At 39.1% G+C, this 27,056-nt stretch overlaps 1 protein-coding gene across 2 annotated transcripts; it reads right to left on the bottom strand.

Annotated features, from left to right (window-relative positions):
* Positions 1–7,981: 7,981 nt before the first annotated feature.
* On the bottom strand, positions 7,982–21,856 carry ash1 (histone-lysine N-methyltransferase ash1). 2 transcript variants are annotated; one of them, XM_090164243.1, is made up of 22 exons: positions 21,525–21,622; positions 21,336–21,460; positions 15,681–21,234; positions 15,461–15,610; positions 15,152–15,392; positions 15,035–15,083; positions 14,694–14,960; positions 14,141–14,619; positions 13,870–14,077; positions 13,651–13,803; positions 13,531–13,582; positions 13,333–13,465; positions 13,131–13,278; positions 12,975–13,069; positions 12,822–12,908; positions 12,537–12,627; positions 11,326–11,467; positions 11,181–11,265; positions 10,930–11,111; positions 10,775–10,847; positions 10,583–10,717; positions 7,982–9,818 (listed from the first exon to the last, which is right to left on the bottom strand). In XM_090164243.1, the coding sequence occupies exons 3-22, from the start codon at positions 21,200–21,202 to the stop codon at positions 9,684–9,686; spliced, it is 8,427 nt and encodes a 2,808-aa protein (XP_090020369.1). In that variant the 5' UTR covers positions 21,203–21,234; positions 21,336–21,460; positions 21,525–21,622; the 3' UTR covers positions 7,982–9,683. The 2 variants fall into 2 exon arrangements, with proteins under 2 accessions (XP_090020369.1, XP_090020370.1); XM_090164244.1 differs by lacking the exons at positions 21,336–21,460; positions 21,525–21,622 and adding an exon at positions 21,797–21,856.
* Between the last annotated feature and the right edge of the window lie 5,200 nt (positions 21,857–27,056).

Here is a 27,056-nt window from a genome sequence, read left to right as displayed (position 1 = left end):
ATACTTTTCGCGAATTTGGTCGTCAGTGATTTATAAATATGACTTGAAATAAGTTTCAAGGTGTATTTAAAAGCTAGTTTCATAACTTTTCATCCATTGATTCGTTCAGAATTATTCTTTAAAGTAGACGAAAATTTGAAGGCGGTGAATCTTTCCCAGTCTTCATGGTAGAAGCAAAGATAATTTAAACTCGTACCCTAGATTCGAATACTGAGAGCTTTCCCATTAACGGTTTTGTTACGAAGCGTTTACCCTTTTCCGGCACGTGACCTCAGAAAAATCGGGCTCCTTCGGTTGCGGTAAGGCGCACACCATGGAGCGAATTTTTTCTGAGTTCCAGCGGGAAGTGGGTAAATGCTATCGGCAACGCGCGAGAGAGTGATTTCGAATCTAGGGTAATGTGTTTAAATTATCTTTGGTAGAAATCACCAAAAGGAGATAAAGACTATCTGAAGGGTTCATACAAAATTACCGGAATTAAATTCCCTGACATTTCCAATTTTTCTCTGACAAAATTGACTAATTTTCCCTGACCATTTTTGTAGAATAAATCAATGGTTTGAGGTAAAAATCTTGAAAAATATTTTCTTTCAAAAATTTATTTGTCTGATTTTATCGGGGTCATTTTAAAATTAACTTACTTTTTGGAATCATTTGCAAATTCCCTGACTTTTCCCTGACCTTTTGGAAAGATTTTCAAATTCCCTGACTTTTCCAGGTCGTGTACGAACCCTGATCTGGATACGCCCTGTCCGACTGGCGCCGCCCTCCCAGAGGAAATCGTGTCGCCTCCATGATTCTTCCGGGCTTCCGACTCTCTGTGCGCAAGCATTCATTTCTTCCCTCTTCCGTTCAGGAGTGGATTTCCCTTCCTGATTATCTCCAAGATATCCCAAACAGGGCCAAATTCCGAAAGGCCCTTGCTGCGTACCGGAACCTGTACGACTAGCTCCTCCTTGTCTCGACGTGATGGGTTTATAACCCTTTGTCGGGCGTAAACTGAACTAAAGAACTAAAGAACGCCAAAAGGGTTCCAAACAAATTTTAGAAAAATGGTTTTAATGAGATATCCCAGATCGAAAGTAAATTATCCCCCGCAATTATTATACCTGAAAATGAGAAAATGGAATTATTGCAAAAATTAGAGAAACTAGAAAATAAAAAAGCTGAAGGCATACTCACCAGAGCAAAAATTGATTTCACGGTGGCGTCTAAATATCCTTGCGTTGGAGGAAAGTTTTAAGGGAATTAATAAAATAAATTGTGTGCCAAATGAGAACCTACCCCCTAGCTACGCGAAAAATTAATTCGTTGAAATATTTCATCAAGTGGGAACTAGGCTTTACGTTGAAGCATCGGGTGAGCGTTACTGAACGCAGCCACGGCTGGACATAAGGCACTAGTCACGGCATTTGATTACTAAAATAAAGTGTTCTGACTACTAAAATTAATCGAAATAAAAAATAAAAAATGAAAAATTATAAATTAAATGAAAATAAAATAAAATTTCTAAGACGGAACAAAAATGTTTCCGAAACAAAGCACTGAAGCACCGCCGTCGAATATACGAACTATCAGGAGGCGGGAAATAAAGAGAAGCCGCTACATCATAGAGAGCTGCAACGGAGCGGAAATTATTCCGTTTCCGCGGACTCTGTTCCGTTCCGCGGCCCTGCAACGGAATCGGAGCTAATTTATAAGAAAGTAGAGGAACGGAATGGAATCGGAGCAAATTTCCGAAAATTTGTTGTATCGGAACGGAATCGGAGCAAAATTCCGAAAAATCGTTGTAACGGAACGGGATCGTAGCAAATTTCCGAAAAATCTTTGTAACGGAACGGGATCGGAGCAAATTTCCGAAAAATCTTTGTAACGCAACGGGATCGGAGCAAATTTCCGAAAAATCTTTGTAACGGAACGGGATCGGAGCAAATTTCCGAAAAATCATTTTAGCGGAACGGGATCGGAGTAAAATTTTCCAAAACCTTTGTAATAGAACGAGATCGGAGCAAAATTCCGAAAAAAAACGTCATATATTGAAGCATGGACACTGTTTTCATTTCTCTCTTGGCTGCTGATTGGGTCTCCCACTTTTCCAGACAGTGAGATCATAATCCCCCTTCTTCACCGGCTCGTGGGAAACATAACTGCAACTGAAGCCTTTTTCTCTACGACAACGTTGCGTACATCAATGCGAAGAATCGCAAAAGGTACAAAGGCCGTTTAGCGAAAAGGGGGAATAAATTGGCGGGGTGACCCAGCTTGCGGTAAAGTTTTAGTTTTACATTCAATTCAATATAAATAATAATTGTTTCTGTAAATTTCTGTATTCAGGTAAATAAAATAATTTTTCCTCATTTTTCAAGACTATAGACTCTTAAACGCGCCTTCCCAATCGACCGCCATTACCTTACAGTCTACGGGGAGGGTGATAGGAAAACCGGTTTTGGGGGATGAAATTTCTGCGGTAGAGGGCTGGCTCGTTGGTTGTCTGTACGATAATGGCGGCGCCCAGTAAACGTTTCTAAAAAGAGTGTATACTGAGGGAAAACAAAATATTAAACGGGAGCGGAAACTGAGCATTAAGTAATAAGCCCCATTTTCATGCTCGCTGGTAGTGGATAAAACTCGTCAAAATTTGCTTCCGCCACTCGCAAGCGTGAAAATAAAGCTAAAATATCTGTTTGAAACAGATCGAAGCGGATTTTGTCGATTTTTACCCGCTACCAGCGAGCATGAAAATGGGGCTTTATAGACGATTAATGAAACGGAGCGGAACACGAACGGAAATAATATCGGAGAAACAATCGGAGCGGAAACGGACGGAAAATATTGACGATAAATGAAACAGAGCGGAAACGGACCGAAATGATAGGCGACAAACAAAACGGTGCGGAAACGGACGGAAAAAATGGGCTTCAAATAAACCGTAGCGGAAACGGACGGAAATATTGGGCTAGAAATAAACCGGAGTGGAAACGGACGGAGATATTGGGCTAGAAATAAAGAGCGGACCGGAAACGGACGGAAATAATAGGCGAGAAACTAAACGGACCGGAAACAACGGACGAGAAACAAAGCGGACCGGAAACGGATATATGTACCATAACGGGAAACAAAACGGAGCGGAAACGGTGTGGTATTTTCGCTACTCTGCAGCTCTCTACTCCATCACACAGGCCTCTGCATCGACAGCCTCATTGGGGGTGACACCCACATGGGAAGGGGTCCATAACAAACGAAAAGAAGAGGCATGGTGCTCAATTAGAAGGCAATGAAGCCGCTGAACGAGCGGGTCCGTAGAGTCAACGTTGGACAGAGCACAAAGGACCAGGGCCATGCATAGAGGTCTCGCGGCCCCGGGCGAAACTTAGTGTAGCGGCCCTCCGGTATATACAACCCTATGGTAAGATTTTAGAGGCCCTGAGTGACCACCCGGCTCGCCCCACCCCCTAAGCACGGCCCTGCAAAGGGCCGAACGATAATCAGAATACACAATAGCCGAGTGAATATCATGATTCCGTACGGGAAATAGAAAGGCCCAAACTGGGAATAACAAAAGCAAACCCAGATAACTTAGAGTCCGGGATGCGAGAGCCATCCGTATAAACGTGGCACCAGTCCATGGGCAAAGAGTCCAAGTGACTGTAAAAAACCGAGGCCAACTCGTGATCCATATAATTGGACCTAGAACCAGGAAGCCAATTTATGTCTAAAACAAACGGTAACTGCGCACCTGGAGGCCAAGAGGGTGCAAGAGACTGTGGAACAATTATACTGGACAGAAGAGCATTCAAATCCCACCGCAATCCCAACAGAGCAACAGTACCCCTGAGCGAAACCAAGGACAAGGCCTATCCGCGTAACCAGACATGCGCCAAATGCGATGGCGGTGTCTGCAAACAATAGAAAGCATAATGGAGATACTGGTAATCGCAACGAAGGGAAAAAGGGGGGACAAAAGCCTTGATTTCCATGGCTGACCGTGCAGTCGAACGTGGTGCCCCTAAAATAAGGCGTAATGCTGCGTTCTGGAGAAAACCCAGACGCTGAAGCACCGTTTTCGCTTCAGATTAATAGACCACAGAAGCAAAATCCAACAGACTACGAATCAAAGCAATGTAAAATAGACACACCACCGCCTGATCATGGCCCCAGCGAGCACCCACAATGACCCTTAACAAAGAGAGACGGTGAAGATACCGGGAATGAAGATCCTCAATGTACGGACACCAAGTCAAGCGACGATCGAAGATGACATCCAAATAGCGGCACTGATCCCGTAGTGGGATAACCACCCCCGAAATAGTGAGAAAAAATACTGATGCATTTTTCAGGAGAAAGACCAAATCCCAATTCACGAATCTAAGGCCTCTTGCATGTGACGCCGCAAGAGAGAAAGTGAAAACCCCGGAAGAAACAAAACAATATCGTCCGTATAGATGGCGACGTGAGTGCCGTCTGGCAGAGCTTGAGGAAGGTAATCGAGAAGCAAGCCAAACAACAGCGGACTCAAAACCACCCCCTGAGGCACGCCGCGAGTAACCGCATGGACCTCAGAGGGCCCCAGCCAGGCGAACCCGAAAAGTGCGGTCAGTCAAATAGGAAATAAAAAGCGGAGGTAATGGTCGGAAAGACCCAACGTTGAACAGTAGATGAGAATGACGAACACTACCAAAAGCGTCATTAATGTCCAAGAACACAGCCAAATAAGAGCCCTTTAGGGATAAAGAATGACGCGCGACGTGCGTAAGAGACATAATATAATCAGCACAACGCCGCCCCCGTCGAAAGCCGGATTGAAATGGAGTCCGCTTGTCAGACGATTCAAGCAGCCAATCTAGACGGGCCCGAATAAGGTGCTCAAATAATTTTCCCAATACCGAGAGCAACGTGATAGGCCGGTAGCAAGAAGGGAAGCCAGGGTCCTTCCCTGGTTAAAGAAAAGCAAGGACCACACCAGACTTCCACCGAGAGGGCATATAAGCCAAACGCCAACACAACGAGAGCAGCGCCTCATGAGCCACCACGGGAAGATTACGTAAAGCAGGGCCATGACCATATCCTCCCCTCGGAGAAGTATTCTTCAACCGCTCAAGAGCAGCCAGAAACTCCGCCGAAGCAAAAGCAGGCTCCACACCATCCCCAGTAGAATGAGCTGGCAGAACCGGACGGGGATCAGCAACAGATGCCGCCTGAGCGTAGTGATCGGCCAGAATCGTCAGCGCCGCCTCAGCGGAAGCTTCCGCCACTAACTAAGGGTGGAACAAGAGGAGGGGAAGCGGAACCACCGCGAAACCAACGCACCCAGCGCCAGAGACAGGCCCGTAGCCAGGGGGGGGGGGGCAGTACGGGCGCCGCCCGTACTGGCATCTCTTTCGACCGACCTAGCCTTTTCTGCAACTCAACTCCGACGCCCCCTTTTGGGACAATTCGCCCCTCTTAAAATATGGTTCGCCCGCTCTATATAGATGTCCTGGCTACGGCCCTGGCCAGAGAACCGCGCGAGGAGAAGTTCTTGTCAAAGTAAAACAAAGGGTTCTCCAGGAACAACGCCGCGCATCACGAACCATACATTTGGCACATGTGGTCAAACGGCGAGCTTGAGAAGATCATCGCCACGACGGGCCACCACCGCAGCTTGTAAAGAACGCTTACAAGCAGTAAACCACCAAGGGGGAGGACGAGGACGACTTAAAGACGAAGACCCCCCATTGCAAGGAATAGTTTGCTCCGCCACGCCAATAAGCGTACAGGTAAACCATTCTACCGCACGATCAGGTGATAAATTGGAAAAGAAAGACCAATCAACCGATACCTCAGACAATCCGCCTTAGAAAAGTCCCAACGCAAAGGAGTATGGAGCACCGGAGGAGGAGAAATCCCAAGCCCTATACGAATAGGAAGGTGATCACTGACGGAAGCCGGCAAAAGCCCCCACGAGACACGAGGTACCAGATCGGAGCTAACAAAAGTCAAATCAATCGGCGAGTCACGTTGGCCACTACGGCCCGTGCGGGTTGGGGAGCCATCATTAAGCAGAACCATATTATCGTACTCAAAATACCAGTCCGTCACAACACGACCCGCACGTTCCTCAATGGAATCCCCCCAGAAGACATGATGGTTGTTAAAATCCCCAAAGACACACACTAAGTATCAGCCAGAAACTGCCACAAAGCCGTAAAGTCGCCCGGAGGAGCAGAGCCCTGAGGATTGTACACATTAACAAGATTACACCAGCCAAAACCCAAGTTAACCTTCACAGCGACAACCTCTAAGGCCTGAAGAGGAGGACACGCCAAGCGATATTGTGGAAAATGACTATGCACCAACAACACAACACCACCATGAGAACGACATAAACGATCCTGACGACTAACTTTGAAAGATACCAAAGGTAAGGTTATAGCGAGAAGAGCGACTTAAACAAGTTTCCTGAAGCCCCACAACCGTAGGAGATTCCTGTAATACTAAATTGGCCAATGCCCCAAAATGGATACCAATACCGTCAACATTCCATTGCAACAATGAAAGTGGGGAACTAGTCATGCTTATGACTAACAGACCCACCTGTGAGCGGCGAAAGAACAGCCTGAAATGCATCCCTCAAGACAGTACCCCGAGGAAAAGACCCCAAACGTCACCAGAGATAATGATGTCACCTAGCTCATTATTTTTCATTACGTTAGCAAAACCGAATTTGGTCATTATTCTACAAATACGACGAGTTTTCTGCAGACATAACTTTTTTAATTTTTTTAAATATTATTTTATTTACAAAAATGCCTTCGCGGTGTTTTATTCCGTCGTGTAAAAAGCGTCGATATTCCGGTCGCGAAAATATGTAATTTTCAGGTAATACACATTAGGCCTCGGCTAATAAACGGTGGGAAATTAAGATGTTTAGGCTTTATGTTTATGAAGCGCACCTGCAAATGAAACGGAGCTATCTTCTTCCAAATAGGTTTACAGATTCCTTATTACAAAGAAATTTAAGAAAACAAATATTAAATTTAATACTTTTACGATTATATTTAAGTTATTACCCGCAAGCTGTTACGATCTCAAAATCGAAAAGAACCCAGCGAAATCCTACGGGAATTTCCCGAGCTTGGCTGTCGATTGCATCGTCTGCAATTGACTCCCGCGAGAGTAGCTGAACCACTCTACGGCCTCTCATTGGCTGAAGATTCAAAACGAACTGGCGACAAGCTCGGCCGTAAGCGGCAGCATTCTAGTTACCTATGAGATTTCTATGGTTATATCATGGACACTGTATCTCTAACCGGACGGGAAAAGCTGTAGCTTCCACCATACAAGATCAGCTGCCGCCGCCACCGTCTCTCTGTAAAGGGGCGGAGGTTCAAGAATTTTGAAAGTTTTGGGCTGTCAAGGACATATAATTCGTCACGTGGTCGACAAAACGTTCCGTTTGAAATGGGGGGTTTACATTCTTCCGAATGACCTTGACGGCCCTGCGAATCGAGTACGGCCGACTATTAATTTTCAGCTAATACGAAGTAGGACGCAAACGGATATTTGGTTTAATGTTGTGTATTGTTTTTAAACCGTGCTCCCTTTAATTTGGTGACGCCGCCCCGATTTCAAGGGGTTGTACTTTGTATGGGTTTACCAATAAATCTTAAATCTTAGTGAGGGGTACCTCTTTTAGGCTGCCTTTTCCGTCCGGTTAGAGATACAGTGTCCAGGGTTATATCCAAGGCTGACAGGCAGACATTTCGGAATTTTTTTTTAACTCATGTGAAATATGCGTTCAAATTACGTGCGTATTATTGGATCCGGGCACGGCCAACTTAGATCTAAGTTGGCCGTGCCCGGATCCAATATACGCACGTAATTTGAACGCATATTTCACATGAGTTATATCCTTCACCTTCAAATAAGGAAACTGATCATGTTACATAAAAATACATCATATTGTTAAAAATAGTTTAATACAATTTTATCAAAGTGCAATGACAGCCGTTAACGCTCTACTATGAAGTTATTTACAGAACTTGATGAGACAACAAGCTTTAATGAATATTGAGTATTTAATACTCATTTTACGTAGTTTTTTTAACAGCAAACATCAAGAGTTATAGGCTAAATCTACACAAACCTACATCCCCTAACTTTTTGTGGTTTATCATTTAAAATTTTCATTATTAATTACAAAAGGGAGATAACTTACGAATGCATTTAGGTTAAAAAACGCAAAACAATTAGTTATTTTTTGACATATAGACTAACGAAAGGAATGTGGTTTTATAGCCCATGGATGATGCAATGATTTTGTGATAACTGTTTTTCTTCAGGTTAATAAAAACACGTGTAGAGATGTGTTTATATAATGCGTCACTTATTTACATTTTACATAAATCTGAATTAGGGCGCTACCTAGCGAACTAATTCAAAAATTCTTTTAAAAGAAAAAAAATTGCATCATTTTACATACTCTTCAAACCATATACCTAGCACTAAAAATGAATGAAAGTTTTTAGAAATTTGAACGACTAGTTATTTTGCTTGAAATCAAATCAGGAATAGATAAAACTTAAACCTGTTTCAAATAGGACAACTATTTAATCAAGACTTGAAATGGGGTTCGTGATCCAGATAGCAAAGGTACCAAAATAATTTAGTAAAAGACCCAAATGTCTTGCTATGTCATTACCATACGTTGCTCTCTGTATTAAATTGTAGTCACGAAGACCATTGTTCCAACTCAGTTTCGTTTACCAGGATCAACAAAAGTCAATAGTTTAGATTACACAAAGGTCTTAATTATAAGCCTTAATATAAACATTACTTAAGCCTTATCAAACCGATTATCACTATTGGTATAGTGATACCAGCTTTTTTTTTAAAACGGGTTAATTTTTCTCTTAAGAATGTGTTGATTTCTGATTTTTCCTTAATGGTCATGCTTAAACTCTTTATAATACATTATTACTTGTTACAAAATTGAAAATACTAAAATTGTAAAAATAAATAAGATTTTTATATAAATAAGCATTGTTTATCTAATTATTAAAATTTTCCTCTAAGTTTAAGGTTGAATTAGTCAAGTACAAAGGCCATCAGACAACTGTGTTGGAAAAGTGAGTCATTAAAAAGTTTTCGAATTTGAAACAAGCTCTAGTACATTAACAAAATGTTTTTAAAAAAATGCGACTTTTGGCAACTGGGAGAATTTCCACCCTCACCATACAAAATGAATAATATTAATATATTCTGTATAATTCTTATAACCGGTATAAAGCATAACTCTACCCAAAAGGAAAACTTTCAAATAAAAAAAACATCACACAAACTGAAATTGTTTTCATATATTACGAATTTATCCCTAATATTTCACTAATCAAAAACCAAATAAAAACGAAACGTTCCCAAAAATCTAACAAATAAATGAATTTAAAAACCCTCAATTATATTTAAAATGGTGGATTCTGAGTAAAAACAAATTTTAACAAAAGGTGTAAAACATTAAAATAATTGCAACAACAGAGTAAAGTGAACTAGTGAAAATATCTACAAAAGGGTTTTTTCTTATTTATCTATTCGTAAGCAAAGTTAACAAAGTCCCTTTTCTCTCCCCCAAAAGTTTGTAGTGAAGAAACAAATGACACCAGTTTTTGCTATTTACATGAGGAAGGCGATGTAACTGAAATTTACACTCAACTGTAATTGCCCTTACGACACATACGTTTCCCACCCTCTAATAAATATGTTAAATCAACCGTTTGTTTCGTGCCAAGGCCCAACAGAAGTTTTGAACTTATTCCATTTAGACGATTGCGTTTCTCCTCCCGCTAAAAGAAAATTGTAAACCATTTACAAATGTTTCTAATTTGAAAAAAAAACATAACACTGCGGCAAAGCTATTTAAAAGCCAAAAATCATTAGTGAGGGGAGAATAGTGAACCTACAGTGACCTCGACCATGACCCGGTAAGTCGTGATCCCCTGGTTTTCAACCCCGACCCTACTTGTGTTGTAAAATTTTTTGATTGGGGTTTTTTTAGTGAGTTTTCCGAATCCAAAAAAAAAATTGTAAAAACGCCCGAGATTTTAAAATTGAAAAGTAGTAGAAGAAGATCAAAAAGCGCAGAGTCACAGCGAGAGGGAGAAAACCCCCATTAATCAAGAGTCACAATCTGAGACCATAGACGCAAACCCGTCCTTCGTCTATGCTGAGACTGATCCAGATGAATGTGATTATTTTGGAAAAGTTTTCGACATTTTATAAGATAAAAAAGATGTGCTTCTTTTGAATGAGTTTTCTCACTTTTGTAGTAAGAAAACCCTTAAAAATAAAAATTCCAAAAAACCATGACCCACACTTAAATGCAAACCCGTACGATCACTAGGGGAGAAAAATAAATACCAGCATACTCCAAAAATGGCCATGATCAACACAAAAAGGATCAAAGTGTAGGTGCACAAATAATCTATTTTTTCTTATCAGTGATCAGTCCAATGTAATTTAGCTATCTCAAAGACAACTTAAGTGGCAAGCGAACTGTCATAGCCAACCACAAAAAATGGCAATGGCGCAAAGTGGAACTTGAACTTACTTGGCTTTGGATATCCCTCCGTAGTCGTTCCTTCTTGTTTTGAGTCCTACATGGCAGTAATTTCTGATTGGTGTCTGAAGTGGAGTTGTGTCTATCACTGGGCTTCTTTTTGTATATTTCAGGTACATTGTGAGGCTAATATCACAAGTCAATTAGTTTCTTTCAAATCTATTAAATAATCTAAAAACTTACGATGTATGTCCTTTTTGGATTAAGTTTCTTTTCAAAGTGGGTAAATGCGTAGCTTTTTGTACAAATAGGATACCTAAATAGTGTAAAACTTAAGAGTTAAAGGTTTATGTCCATGACGATACTAATAGGCTAATTAGTTAATCAAAATAACTTACTTTGACTTTGATACTTTGTAGAAAAAATGGGCAGTTTTGTCCACCCGATATTCGCAGATATAAATGTCAGCTTCATCAAAGCCCCTGGGACGGCCTTTACAGTAAGTGCTGAGGTCTAAGACGCAGCACTGACTAACCACTAATGAAAGTGGCACTATTTCAAACAATGGTACCCGAAACACCTAATAAATATAATTTATAATATATTATTTGTGCTAGCAACTAAAAGTACTACCGTTAATAAGTAATACCTCATTTGGAAAAAACCTTCGTGAAGGCTCATGATAAGTTTCTTCGGGCCTTAAATAATTGTGGCCAAAGATAAGTTTAGAGCCCCTAAAAATTAAAATGATATTTAAAATTTTCTAAACTAAAGCTTAAAGAAACTTTTCATACTTTTCATCTTTCCAAAGCCTTTCAACCCTGAATATATCATAATCTCTATGAGATAATTGTTTGGATAAAGCGTTCTTTTTGTTTTCAGAGTTTTTGACCTCGTTCTTATCGCTTTGATCTCTTTTTAAGTAGACACAATCACCTGAAAGTGAATAAAGAATTAAAACCAGTTTCCAATTTCTTGAGAATTTTTGGTTCATTACATTATCAGTGGGCGTAATTTTAGTTTGTTACATTAGTGGTCAATATGGGTTATTTTGGTTCGATACATTATGGTACTGCAGGCTACAAATTAGAAGTCAAGACTCCCCCTTTCCCAGAGCGGACGCGACCTTAAATAGTGTCGGTTCCCCTGACCATATACATTGCTCTCTCCTCTACTAGCGCCATCTCTCACACACACATTCTAATGATCTGGTGGTCACCACTATTCATGACTTGTGCGACAGGTACTCCTACTCTGTGACTGTTTTTTGGTGTCCGGCTCATGTTGGCGACACTCTTCCGCTCGGAATCTTGCTCTAAGTGCAGGGCGGTGCATACCGCTGAGCACATCCTCTTCGACTGTTCATCCAAAGCTGCAGCACGGCGAGGTCTTCTTAGTACTCGCCATAAGAGGGCCCTTCCCATCTTTCTGAAGGAAGTGTTGAAAGCAGTCCACGCCGTTCTGACTTGCTAACTTTATTCTGACGATTATTTCCGTTTGGTTTTTTCTTTTGACGCATATTATAATCTTTTGTTTGTTTGTGGTTTCATTTTATTGCATTGTTCACTATTAGTGTTTATTAATTTTCCATTTTCTTTTATTTTGAATATAGCGCGCATGATGTGAAGGCTCAACGCCATTCTTGATCTCCCCCCCCCCCCCCCGCCCGCCCCAATGTAGGCGTACGAGTGTCAGGCGTGTTCCAGTGGTTAAACCACTAAGACTAGGGTAAATTGGGCTTACAAAAGATACATCCGTTGCAAGTGGTCAATATGGGTCATTTTGTTTCCATACATTACGGTGTCTAAAATGGTTCTTTATAATTAGTTATCCCCAAATAAATGTTTTTGTTCAAAATCAAAATAAGCAGAGCCCCGACAGTGTGGATGTGATTACCATATATATTTTTCCAAAATAAATTCACGGAACCCCTGCTTTATATTATGACCAATGTGGTAATTTTTAAGTTTGTTATAATAATATTTTTAAAACTTCTATACTTTACCTTGCCTGATTTGAAGATTTCCTTCTGTTAATGTAAGATAATACTGAGAGCCAGGAGTAGCGTAAGGAGGTTGAGGAACTGCAAGTATGTCCTGAAATGAAAAAAAAATTGTTAATTGTGTGAAGAACCATCCAAATTAAGTTCCCCAAGTGTGAGTCTTGCAAAAACAGGTCTATGGGCTATAAGGTAATTTTTTTTACTAAGGCTTATGGAGTTCCCCTTCAATTACACAAAAAGCAAATCCAGTACTCCCATACAGATTTAATTAAAATATTTCTAAATTACTTTGGGCATTTCTCTCGGATTGCACTTTTCACAGAGGTAGTTTTCAACATTACCATCAACACCAACACAATCGCAGTGTTGCCAAACCTAAAAAGCAATTTGTTTTAAATAAATAAAGATCTTGTTTAAGTTTTTATTATAATATTATCATACCAAACACTTTTCACATTGGATCATAAGTCCTTCATCCCGATATATATTGCAAATACACCTAATAACATCTTCTTTTTCATCTGAAGTAACAGTTTCTAAAAAGAAAAAAATATAAATATTTAAGCCTTGGTTAATGTTAAAATTAGGAAAGTTTACCTGGTAAAAAGGTTTCAGGCTGATCGTTATTTAAAACTTCGCCTAAGATGATTTCCAACAAAGGAAGAGATTCTGCTTTTGCTTCTTCATACACTGTTTTCAATTTTATAGCAGCAATAGCTATGTCCGAAGATGTTCCGTAAAAGGCCTGGCAAAAAAACTTTTAGCTTCTAATTTTGAATAAAAAATATAATAAATTTACCTCTGAATTATCAAACAGTCGCTTGAAATCCATATCAAAAGCTTCGACACTTTTATACTGACCAGTTAGAATATTTTTTTCAATTGTATTTAGGTCAATAGGTTTTGAGACTTTCTCATAGTAGTTCGGATTTCTAAAAGAATTATATTAAATACTGAAATAGCTATTCAATTAATGAATATTGAAAAAATTTCAAACCTTTTCTTGCTTGGAAGTGTCAGGGCAAAACTAGTCATTTTTCCTCGTTCATCTGTTTAAAAGTGATTTGTTTTAATTAACATTTTTAAGGTTAAAAATTTCCCATGGAAAAGTATGTACCTTTATAAGATGCAACTGTAGAAAAAATACTTCTGAAAATCTGTGCTAGTTTGGCAGTTTTTGTCAATTCTGTATTTTCTTCTGCTTTTGCTAACCACCTAGTTCTAACAGATCTACTTGTTTTAAGCGCAGTAAACTGAGTTAAAAAGGCTTCTAAAAAAATAGCAATAAGGTTAGTAAATTAGTGTTATAATAAATTGGAATAAAACGGAAACAAACCTTGATTATTAATACTAGACTCTTTAAGAGAATCGTCGATTTTAGGTTCCTCAACCGCTGCTATTTGTTCGCTCCTGGCTCTTTTCACTCTCTCGTAGTTTCGCAGAAGAAAACAATGGTGTTTCTGAACAAAACATCTCGCCTGATGTGACATAGGTTTCATGCTTGTAAAACGATGTTGAGATTTGGTTGAATTCAGACCTCCTCGCTAAGAAAATCATAATTAAGAAAATCCTTACGAACATGGATTGCAAAAAAAACCACTACTTACTTCTTTTTTGGCTTTATTATTTGGTTTCTCTTTCTTCCTCCTCGTACTGATTAATGTTTTGCTTGATGATTCTTTTTCCTTAATGGCCTTTTCTTTGGCTTGTGTACTATTTTTTTGTGAGCGACCACCTATGACACCTCGGCACTTAATGCTTCCGCATTTGCAGGCTTGCTGAGTTTGAACGTTAAAATTATGGAAATTGTAGTCATAGCAGAGCTCCGTATCGGGTTTGATGTCTTGAAGCGCAAATAGGCCGACGCGGTATACTCCATTAACGGACCATTTCTGCATTTCACAGTTGGGTTCGCAAGAATGGTTGACAAACCTTCCTTCCCCACCCATTCTATATCCATCAATGACCATCCCTCCGTCCAAATTTAAGCAGTAATGGTGTTGATCATTTCGGTACCTTTCAGCCATACGATGTCTAAACTCTTGCTCACTAACAACTTCTCCAATATATTCCAAAATAAATTCGCCTTTAAGTAATAAAAAAAAAGACTTAAGTATAATTTTGGTAACTTTACATTCCAAAAAAAGGTATACAACATACCATTTTTTATAGATTCAGTAGTCCTTATGCCCCAACCCCGATCATTTGTCATGAATCGCTCAAGACCAGGACTCCACTGATGTTGCTGGAACCTTTGGTTTCCACATGCTTCTTCACAAGGACACATTTGAGGAGCACATTCAATATACATCATTCGGTTAAGGCAGTCAGTGCCACATCCTTTTCCATGGGTTTGAATCATGGGTTTAGAACAGTTACAACTCTGAACTTCATAACGAGAAACAGGTTTGATATCTACGTAAACATCTGAAAGATATTTTATTTGTGAGAAATGAGTCCAATAATAAAAGTGCAGTAAAATTATTGAAACTAAAACGCACTTGTTCTAATTTTCCGATATTTATTTGATGGGTCACTGTTGGTGAAAAGCTACAAAATGAACAATTTTATTTTCGAAACATCTAAAAAACATTTAACATATTTTTAGTAAAGCTTACTTTTTTATGCTTTTGAAGCCACCATATGTCATATGGCAATTGGAAATCTGTTTTTCGCTCCCTTAGAAAACGTCCAACGTGAATTGGAGGTGGAAGAATTTCAGGCTCAAATCCATTCAACTTCGACAAACCCCAAGTATTCCGGTTTCTCATTTTTTTGTTCGCTCTAGGTCTATCAATAGTATTTCCTGTTTCTGGTAAAGTTGAATCACTAGATTCAGCCATTTCTATTTGAAATGCGCTACAATCATAAATTTAAAAATAAAGTCAAATTAAACCGAACATAAAAATTTTATTTAGTAAACTTACACATCCTGCTTGAAGTACGATGAATATAAACCAGCCTTGAGGTAACGCTTTTTAGGCAACCTTGGCTCTCGTTTCCTAAACTTCCTTTGATCCCCACTGAACGAGCTTCTACCAGATGATGGTTCAGTTACCATGATCACTTTTGGGGGTCTAAATAAATTAAAAGCAATTAAAATTCTGCCATGCATAAAAAAATATTTTCCTAAACAATAATACTCACAACGGTTGAGGAACTTCAACTTCATCCGAATCACTACAGCAGACTTTCTTAACAGGAGCTTCTTCAGTAACTTCATCTTCAGGAGATTTCTTTCGTTTCTCCGATTGAATAATGTCAATTGACGCTTCACTTTTGTCAATGACGACACTCATTTCCATCGGACATTCATTTACCATATTGATCACAGATTCAATACACTGCAATACATTATCCACAGGATTTACAACTGGCGATATTTTGTCAGATTTCTTTATTTTCGAGCTTGAATCTTTGCAATTCTTTGTTAAAACTGTATTACTAGTGAGACTACCTTTGGACTTATCTACAATGGTAGGTTTTACATCCTGTTCTAGAGGAGGGCTGTTGACTACTTCATTTTCTTCTGGTTCGACTGATTTTAAAATTTTGGGTACAATTGTTGGTTTCTTATTTTTTCTTCGTTTGGGCCTTACAAATCCAGTTCGGTTCCTAATTCTTCTCTTCCTTATTGTTTTGAGCTTCTTTTCAACAACTTTCACCTGCGGTGTTTCTTTAGCATCTTCTGTAACAATTGATTTGTCCTTATTATCTTCACATGGGTCAGAGTTGGTAGGAGAATTAATTTTATGGACTTGAGCATTAGCTTGTTTTAGTAATCTATTTCTTTTTCGTCGCAGTAATTCTATCGTCTTCAGGTTTGAAGAAGATTGTTTAGTAACTTTGTCAGAAGCTTTATTAAAGCCACAGTCTTCATTTTCTGGCGCTTTACTCTGAGCCACAATTTCCAGTGGTGTTTGATTTACTTTCTGACCTTTAGTATCAGATTTCTTCACTGAACTAATTTCTTCAGAATTTGGTTTTATTTCTTTAATTGGCACGGTTGGTTCAGTAGTTTCACTTTGAAACTTTAAAATGCAGCTTTCAATTGCATCTTCTATTGATTTTATAGTGGCTTTTGGTCTTTTTCTTTTATTTAATATTGGATGAGAAATTGAATTCGAATCAGATTTCTCAGTTGAAGCAGTTTGCTTTTCAGTGGAGGAGTCTCGTGTTTTATCAGGGCAAAGAATTTCACCTTTAGGTGTTTTTTCAACTTCTGGAATCTCAAGAGCTGCGCTGATGTTAGCAACTTTGTTTTTAATATTATTTTTAGTAGAGCCTTTTGATATAGCAGATGGTTCAGAATTTTCAATTTCATTTAAAGAATCCTTAACTTGGCTGTTAGCAGATATTTTAAAGGATTTGGTATCAGTTTTTGGAGGTACTGGTGACTTTGAACTTGCCTTAGATTGGTTAACAAGTTTAATATTGCTTTTAGCAACACCTTTGTTTGAAGAAACGCATGGCTGAGATGGAGTGGAAGAGATCGGCTTCTCATTTTCAATTGTTTTAATAGGACTTTCAGTTGCATACTTTAGGATGCAAGCGTCAATTGCTTCGTCAATTGAATTTCTGGTATATTCAGTGGAATCTCTTGCAGAATTCCTTCGGACTGTACTAGATGCATTTGAATTTGGACTGACTTTTTCATTTAGAGAGCAACCTTCATCAGTTGCAGGTTTGGAATCTTGATTTGTATTTTCAAGTATATTGATATGATGGTGCCGTTTTTTCAAAGGAAGGTATTGTTCGTTGGCCGATGGTGGAGAAGCATCTCTTATGGGTTTATTACTTTGGGATGTATTGAATTTAGGGGCTACTGCTACAGGTTTGATGGATGGAGAGCATTTAGAAACAGATTTATCTCCAGAGTTCTTGATTGAATTCTGCATAGGTAAAATTACAGACAGGGCTTCTATGACAGTTTCAGAATTTTTGGGTTGAAGAGCAAGTTTCTTCCGTGCTGGTTTGCGTATGGTTTTCAGCGATTCAGATACATTCAAAGTTTCATCACGTTTTGAATTTGGTTTACTGTCTAATTGTGGTTTATGGATCCTTTCACACTTTTTGGTTTTTAGATACCTCTTTAAAACAAAAATGCTAGGTAACCTAAATGGGTCTGTTGTGTCAGCTTCGGCAGTTACTTTATTTTTATTTAAAGATAAATTTTGAAGAAGTTTCATAGTTTTATCCACTTCTATTAACAGCTTGGGATCTTCCAGTAGCTCCTTAGTGTGACTTACTTTGGTTTTCTTCTTTTTCTTCTTATGTTTCTTTTGAATGCTGTCCAGTTCGGAAGTTGGTCTGTCTGAAAATGCGGCAGCTTCAGCATCACTCGTCTCATTGGCCAAGAGATAATTTTTAAGAGTATGTTTCTTTAACACAGCAACTTCTGAGGTTTTCACACTTTGTGTTTCCACTTTTGGTTCATCAGGTTTTATATCTGGCAATTTTACAGCTTCTGAAGTTTTCTTCAATTCAATTTTCTTTGGTATTGAAGATACCTTTGTCTCTGATAATTTCACGGAACCATTTATTTGAGTTATTTTTTTTAGGGATTGATTTGGATTAACAGTATCAACTAACTTCTTCTTTGGCTCGCTATTTTTCTTCTCAATTTTATCATCACTGGTAAATTTATATGAATTTTTACTTTTTTTAGTCGTATTATGTTTAGAAACTGCTGTATTTTTCTGTTTAATTAATTGGTTATCAGACGGTTGCTTCAGATTAATCTTTTTCAATCCACGTTTCTTTTTTCCCATTTTACCAGGTTTGTTTTGTTTGTAAGAGAGCTTCCTGTGACTTTTATTATGAGATGAAGTAATATTCTCACTTTTAAAATCTGCAACTCTCGATAATTTAGATCTTGGATGTGGGGTTTTGACTTTACACTCATCAGGTTCTACATTTTTCGAGGCAATTTTACTTTTTGCTTTCAAAGATGTAGGTTTGATTAACGAACGCTTACGTCTTCTACTTCTATTCAACACCTTTTCAACCTTGTTTTCAGAATTATCAACATTATTCGCTTTAATGGGTGGTTCAATTTCTAATTTAGATTCGCTAATTTGAGATAGGGAGCTCAAGGAAGAAGACATCGCATTTTTGTCCAGAACAAAATTCAAATTATTACCATTCGTCACAGTTGGTGAAATTTTCTTTAAATTCTGTGTATTATTAGAATCTGAAGAAGAATTGGTAGGAAAAATTAAATCATCAAGTGGTAAAACATCTTCAACCGATGGCTTTCTTTGGTTCAAAAATTTTGTGGACATATTTTCGTCAAGTTCCAAATCACTTAATTCATCGAACTCCATTCCTTGTAATTGAGATGAAATATTATTTTGAACGCTCTGAATTAACATTTGAAGATCACAATCTGTTTTGTTATTGCTGACATTCTGGTTATATTGAAGTTTATTATTTTTACTGCATATTTGAGGGAGATCTGGATCACTAGAATTTGTTTGAATAAGCAATTTCTTCTCTTGCTCATCAGGTTGAATCGGATTGCATTGTTGGTTTCCATCCCGTTCCAATTTACTCTCCATAACTAGCCTATTCAAAGTTTCTCCACTGTTCTTAAGTTGGTTCTTTATTTCTTTAACACGTTTCGTCCGTTCGCAATTAGTTTGGTATTTGGATAATGAAACATTTTGATCATTCTTTTTGGGTAAGTCTTTGGAACTTGATACGTTTGAAGATGAGATTCGTTCCATCAACTCCAAATCTTGAATGGTGTTACTAGTTATATTTTTAGTGAGTTGGCTGTCAAAATTTGTTGAATTACTTTTGATTCCCACTTCGCAGCTTAGCAACGGAGCCCCTTGTTGTTCATGTTCTTCGGCAGAGCGTTTGGGATGTGTTGTTTCAAAATGATTTTGCCATAGTGGTTCCGAAGGCGTTAATAGTGGTGGTGATGGTGATGACGAGATTATTAGAGATGAAAAGCTGGCCGTTTTGATTTCTGCACTGGGTGCTAGCGCGTTATAGTCTCGTTTCGTTTCATCACGGAGACAGAACTCCCTGTTATGACAATCACTAAGATATGAAGCATTTTCCGGATGATTATACGCCTCATCTTGATCTGGAGAGCCACCTGATTGAATGCCGCTATCTGGAGAAACATTGGCTTGGGAATCAACGACCAACGGATCAAGCTCTAAACTGCTTATTGGTAACATAGGTTCTGTTACTTCTGTAACTAATGATAGTTTGGTTTCCTTTAGAGTTGTTGCAAACTTATTTTGTACAGTAAGTTCATTATTATCTGGCAATTTTGACTGTAATGAACATGGATAATCATTTGCAATATCATAATTACTAAGTTTGACATCATTTGAAGAGCCTTTCTCTAAAGAATCCCTGTTAATGTCACTTTTTGAATGAGAGTTATTGTAAGTCCTATCTGGAGACACAGGTTTCTTATTACAATGGTGTTTAACATTATTTTTACGAGAGCTAGTCCTTTTTGTCCTCTCACTATTCTTAGATTTCTTAGTAGGTTCGTGACTTCTCGTAATGGAGGAGTCATATGTGCAGCCCATCCTGGCAAGAGAGCTATCGATACCTGTCCTGCCAATTGGCAACCGCTTATTCAATGCGACTATATCAGCGTAACTTTGTTTTTCATTTTTGGCCATTGCACTGGTAATTGCATCTCCGAATCTGGCATCTCGTATCACAGAATTAGATAAATTTTTCAATTTAGTTGGAGAATCTTCATTTTGAGTAACTTCAGTTAACGATTGGCCATCATTGAGCACACTTGGCACAAAATTCGAATCATCCGAACTAAATGTCCAGCTGTCACTGTATGATATCGAATGAGAGCTGCTATTAAAAGAGCTACAGGTTGTTGTACTATTGCTACTGCTGCGGCTGCTTCCGCTACTACTGCTACGACTGGTACTGCCCGAACTAGAGCTCCTACTCCTATTGCCTCGACTTCCGCTACTAGACGAGCTGCTACTTCGGCTGCTTGATGAGCTGCCACTACCACTGCTACTACTCCGGCTACTCGCACTGCTTGAAGACGTCCTGCTCCCACTGCTACTGTTTCTTCTACTTTCAGGACACCGACTGCAACACTTTGTTCTTTGATGTTCACAAGATGAGAATGATGGCTTTTTATCACAAAATTTCCCACAATCATCCTTTAGGTATTCATTACCACTCAATGGCCACAAACTTGTACCAGGTTGCGATATCACTTGGATATCACCCGCACTACTAACTCCTTGAGTATTACCCATACCTGATAACTTTTCACTAATCCGCACCCCGACTTCGCCAGCTTTCTTTACACGCCTGGTGGCTATTTTAAGTTTCAATTCCCCATCAGCAAAATCCCCACCTTTAACTATCGCAAACTCGCACTCTTCTGATACACTGGAATTCCACGTAGATCGACTTGATTCGCCATCGGACTCACTGCAACTCCCTCCGAAGCTACTGCTACTTTTCTCACTCCGGCTAGACCTCTTTGAGTGGCTCTTCTTGCGATTATTGGAGCGTTTTCTCGCAGCCTGCATCATCATGGAGCCATACAAAATGTATTTCTGGGAAGCAAATACTGCTATCCTCAGAACTTCTGTATGTACACCAACCAGGAGATAATCAACACCGATTTCATTTACAACGTTACCAGACACTGCCATATTCCATTACTCGCCAAATTTTAGAAGTCACCCTGTTAAACATAACAAACAACACTATTAGCATAAACTTCAACTTATATATTATCTTAAAAAGAACAGTAATATAAACACACGGCGCAAAAATAGTAGTTACCTTCTTAGGGTGTACATCATAGTCAACATAATGCTAATTGGGCCTAGGCCTAAGTTTGATTTTTGGCGAACATGGCTTCCTTTACTGCTATGTTATTAGGTTTTTACATGCTATGGATACGAGGCCTAAAATAAAATACAAGTCTGATTCGTATAAGAATAATAAACGATAATTTCTTGAAAAAACTACCTGCCGTACAAAAACGTCATATTGTGACATCAAAATAAATTAATAAAATGTTATATTTATTAATAAATGATTAATTTTGAATCGTCTTTAAACTCAAATATAAAAGATGGCGGGTCGAACTCGACACAAGCCAAGTTCAAAAAATTATTTCCCTAGCGATAATATTTTGTACTATAAAAAAATCAAAACTTGTACGTCTACGGCAGCAAGTGCGTATCAGTTTGCGAATTTACAAGTACGCGTATACGTCATAAATTTGAGAGTTGACGTACCACGCATCCTAACGTGACAGTTCAGTATCCAGCAAGGTTTTTCCAGGAGTTAACTCAATCGCTTAGAAAAGCTTTGTGGTAAGCTGTACGTTCACGTTCATGAGTGTAGTGCTTAATCTGTCATTTCAATTATACTCACCTTTAAGCGCCATCTGTACAGACGTATTTCAACGTTATTTTGGTGCAGCAGCTGCTGCTGCGAAATCGAACAAGAACGTTTGTAACAACGCGGTTTTTTCGAAAGTAAATAACAGATAGAAGTAATTTTCCGTTTTTGATTGATAATTCGCGGAATTTTGGAGAGTTAAAACCTTAAAAGTGAAGCGAATTCAGTTTGATCATTTTGAAAAGGTAAATTTTAATGTTTAAGACAAATTTAATCCAATACATTTCAAAATATATTTGAATGCTACACTTTTATGCCAGCGGGAGAATGGAGGCTGACAAAAAAGGAATAAACCCCGGGTCTTTTTGGCGCCTGAAAATGTCAGCTGAGTAAATGGGGCTTTGACATCATCGCGCGTGAGAAAGTCGTCCTTTCGACACTCTTTAGGGGTCTGTCCTGGAGAAGTGTTGTGTTCAAATTGTTTTTCAGCACAACTCCTTACCTTTTCTCCGTGCCGTCCCCAGTGGCCATTGAATTTCTTTAGCCAGCGGCGAAAACTCTTTCTTATCAATCTATCGGGGAAAATAGGTAAAAAAGCAACTGCGCAAGTGCAAAGGCATCACATAGAATGGACATTATTAAAAAAACAGTAGCAGCTGTTTTTTTGTTTTTAAACATGGCCGCTCCTTGTTATACCTTCGTACATGCCCTAGCAAAGATAATATAACTTTCGGGTCGGCTACCGTACATTTGGAAACAGGCAAATGTCACTGCCATCAAAAAGTCCCCCAATTCCTGCTCGGTAGACAATTTTCGAGCTATTAGTTTGACCTGTCTCCCCAGTAAAGAGCTCGAAACACATGTTCGTGACACTCTTGTGTCTTTCCTTTCAAAACGGTCGTTCTTTTCAAATGACCAACATGGCTTTCTCCTCCGACGCTCCTGTTTCACGAATCTGCTCTCGACTATGGAGGCTGTCACGCGCTGTCTTGATAATGGGGACGCCGTTGACCTTATCTACTTACAAGGAGACGACCCGAGGTGTAACGCACCGATTTGGTTCAAACTCGGGGGTTTGGTAGACCTTCATGTAACTTGAAAAACCCTAAAGGGAAATGTCTCCATAGGCAACCGTTTTGCCATGGCAACCAAAAACGTTTTTGACAATACAAAATGGAAATTTTCCTATTGAATATAACATGGGAATCTGACCAAATGTAAGGGTACCTCTGTAAAGATTTTAACCAACTTCGAACTTTTTCATTATTTTCTTATTTATATTTTCTATTTTTAGCATTTTCGAAAATTAATTTTTTTTTTATTATTGGTCAGATTCCCATGTTATTTTCTATGGGAAAATTTCCATTTTGTGTTGTTAAAAACATTTTTGGTTGCCTATGGAGACATTTCCCTTTAGGGTGTTTCAAGTTACATGAAGGTCTACCAAACCCCCGAGTTTGAACCAAATCGGTGTGTTACACCTCGGGTCGTCTCCTTGTTAGACCTACGGAAAGCATTTGACACAGTCCCCCACTCCCTACGTATTCGCAAATTGGAATTCTTAGAGGTTCCCCCAATCATTGTTAACTGGATTGCTGATTTCCTAAGTAATAGGTCTCAGCGTGTTGTTCTTCATGGCGTCACCTCGTCCTGGTGCTCGGTCACTAGTGGCGTTCCCCAGGGGTAGGTTTTGGGCCCCACACTTTTTTCATTTTTGTCAATGATCTCCCCCTTGTGGTCAAGGAGTCGTTTTTGAAACTTTTTGCCGTGGAATTACCTCAGTGTCTGATGCTCTTTTACTTCAATCCGATGTCAATGCATTGGATTATTGGGTGGGCTCGAACGGTATGAGTTTTAACTCCACCAAATCATCAGTTCTGCATTGTGGGAGTAACAGTATCGTCTTGGTGGCAGACTAATCGAATATCCAAATATCATTCGTGATTTGGGGGTGATGCTCTCGGGCAGAATGTTGGGGGACACTCACAGCAAAGCTGCTTCAGCCCGGGGAATGAGAGCCCTTTATCTATTAAGGCGCTCCTTCTCTTTTTTTAGTGCTAAATCGTTTAAGATTTTGTATAGTGCGTCCTCATCTCGATTATTGCTCGAGCATTTGGTCTCCTCGCCTTGTTAAAGACGTTGATAGATTGGAACGGGTGCGGAGGAAAGCCACGAAACTTGTCCCGGGTTTGCGTACCCTCCCTTATCCTAACCGCCTTAAGCGCCTGGGCCTTTTGTCCCTTTCTGATCGCCGCCTTCGTACTGACCTCATTGAAACTTTTAAGATTGTCCATGGTTTCTATGACTTGACGGCCGACCAGTCCTTTACAATTAAGTGGTCGGATCGAAAAGCACCAACCCTGTACAAAATCAGGTGCAGCTGTTTATCCAGACGGGTCTTTTTTACTCAACGTATTATTAATCACTGGAATGAGCTCCCCTCTGCCGTAAAAACTAAATCCTCGGTTGGTTCTTTTAAATCACGTTTGGACAAGTTTCGTGGCTGGACCTTCTAGTCATTCGCCGTTTCCCCCTTGTAAATATCTGAATTAGTTTTATATTATTGTATAGTGTGTTGTATTATTTCCCGCTTAATCTCTTTAGCTTCCCCAATTCACCTGTCCTTGTCTGTACAATTTTTTTTATACTGTTCCGCTTAGTTTATGTTTTATTTTTTATCTATATCTCTGTCTTGTGTTGGTAATCTTGTTTTGTATTATTTTGTTCTATGTTTGAATGCTTGGTGTACGTAATATAAGTGCGTTCTCAGGAGCTCAATAAGTGTATTTCACTTTCTCTATCCTGGCAATAAAGTATTATTATTTACGTACCCTAGATTCGAAATCAAGCTCCTTGCACGTAAACGCCATTGAATTGGGAATAATACTGCTAGAATTACAATAACGATTTCGGTTGCCATGGTTACGCCGGACCTGTTCTGATAAGACTGTACGAAATTCATCTTTATAATTAGGCGGTAGCGCCATCTATATTTTGTAAAGTTATATAGCTAAAAATAAATAATTATTAGCTAACTCACCGTAACTTGAGTTAAAAAGGATCGTGTTGACAGAATTAAATTATTTTTAAACAACTTCAAAGGTTTTTTTGTTACGAGTAATCATACATTTCAATTTCGTATCAGCTCGCGAAAAAATTCAATTGCAATATAATTGCCACCACTAGAGACAGATGCCGCCACGGTAGAAAGATATAGTTGATAAAGTCTCCTTATTGAACGAAATTGGTCCCGTGCCAGCCAGATTTAGTTGTACCTCTATTTATTCCCAACTCAATGGTAAACGCAGGCTCTTACCATGGACTCTTCATCTTACTGAGTTCCCGGCGGAAGTTCGAAAACACTGCCTCCATGGAGCTGGCAGGGCTACCGACATCTAGTTAAAACGTAAAGGTTTAGTGAAAATTGCGCCGTGGTTTTTGACTTGCGGTTTTCAAGATACCAGGGGCGTGATTCTACTCTTATCGTTAGCTACTTAACGAAAATAATTTTTCGTTAGCTAATATAATTTCAATGGAGCCAACGAAAATTTTCTTTCGTTAACTCCTAACGATAAGAGTAGAATCACGCCCCAGATATTTTTGCATTATATTGTTTTAAAGGGCAACGCAAGTAAGCTGGCATTTGTGTGAATATGTATGCAAAGTGCGAAATTTACAGTAAACTCTGCGTGGTCTCGCCAGTACCGAGTGGGGATGTAGGGGGTTAAAAAGCACGTTGCTTTTTCTTTATTTTGCCACAGAGCTTGCGTTGCCCTTTAAAACAATAATGGACCATGCCTGTAGCTCTAAAAAGGTTTCGAAACGAAAGAAAACTAAAGGTGAGTAATATAATCTTATCTATTGAAATTCCTTATTTCTCACCCTGCTATGGAGCCCGATTTTTCCGACTTCCGGCGCGAACTCAGTAAAAGCCTCACGAGAAAACGCGCTATCAAGAAACGCCGTGGTTTCGAAACTAGGGTACGTAGTTATATTATATTTGTCCAGAGCGAGTTACGCATTTTTTGGCCAACGCTCGTTTTTATATTGCTTCAATGCAAAAACTATTCTAAAAGTAATTTTCGGCCAGGGACGATCAGAGCCGAGAGATATTTTTGTTCGTAGGTTAACATTGAAACTTTAACGAATGGGTTAAGACGGTAAAATAAATTCCAACGGCTTCCCAGCCTCGGAAGGGTTTTTGAATTTGGGGGTAGGAAAAAAGGGGAAACGTTTCGTGACAGCATGGCTGCCAGCCTCCCCACTTCGCGACTTGTGATTGTCACTGAAGTCATTTCAATCGTTTTTCTCGTCTATTACGATTGATCTCAATTAATAATTTGTATTTTAATTTAAAGAATTCAAGTTATAGGTAAATTTACAGTTAAACAACCATTTGGTCTAGCTTTTATTCCCGAAATATAATGGTCAGTTTACTTAGATGGCGCCACGTGCTCTACGAAGAATCATGATTTAGATATTTGTTACTCGGCGACAGTTAAAAATTGGTCTCTGCGCATGCTCCAATACCAACCAATCCGGTGTTCCCTCCCTGGCTAGTGTCCAGTTTTTAAGTGGCAATGACGGTTTAAAATTCCACCCCCATTTATTTTACCGTCTATTGCGCGAGTGTCAAAGTTGGCTGTGACCGAAAAGTCCCAGTATTAATTAGTCCTGAGGCGGCTGGAGTCAAGCTTGGTAGAGACCAAAGACTATATAAGCTTAGGAATCCATAACGCTACTTGGAATGAATAACGGATTTGATTCCCCGCCGTTGTGACGGAACATAACAGGCGGAGTTTATATGCCGCAAGGCATTTCACGTCACCGAATTTTACGTCGTTTAAGGCGGTATAAGCGTTTTTGGCCCCACCCAGAATGTTCCGCCACAAAATACCATAGGGGATATGGGGAGATATTCATTCCAAGTAGCGTTATGGATTCCTGATAAGCTATATAGCGAAGGTCATTCAAAATCTATCTTGATAACCGTTGGAAGGTGTGCATTTTATGCCCAATAAAGTGGCCCTGACAGTCTGAACCGATGTAAATTGGTCAATAGGAAGCTAAGAAAATTAACACCAAAAACAAGAAGATCATAAATAAAAATGTTAATTATTAAAATTAAAATTTATTTCAATTAAGCTCAGATTA

This window comes from Leiobunum rupestre, chromosome 11, assembly GCF_980474605.1.
Source record: "Leiobunum rupestre chromosome 11, qqLeiRupe1.1.hap1, whole genome shotgun sequence".
NCBI classification, from domain to species: domain Eukaryota; kingdom Metazoa; phylum Arthropoda; class Arachnida; order Opiliones; family Sclerosomatidae; genus Leiobunum; species Leiobunum rupestre.
This window is presented reverse-complemented; position numbering and strand designations above follow the sequence as displayed.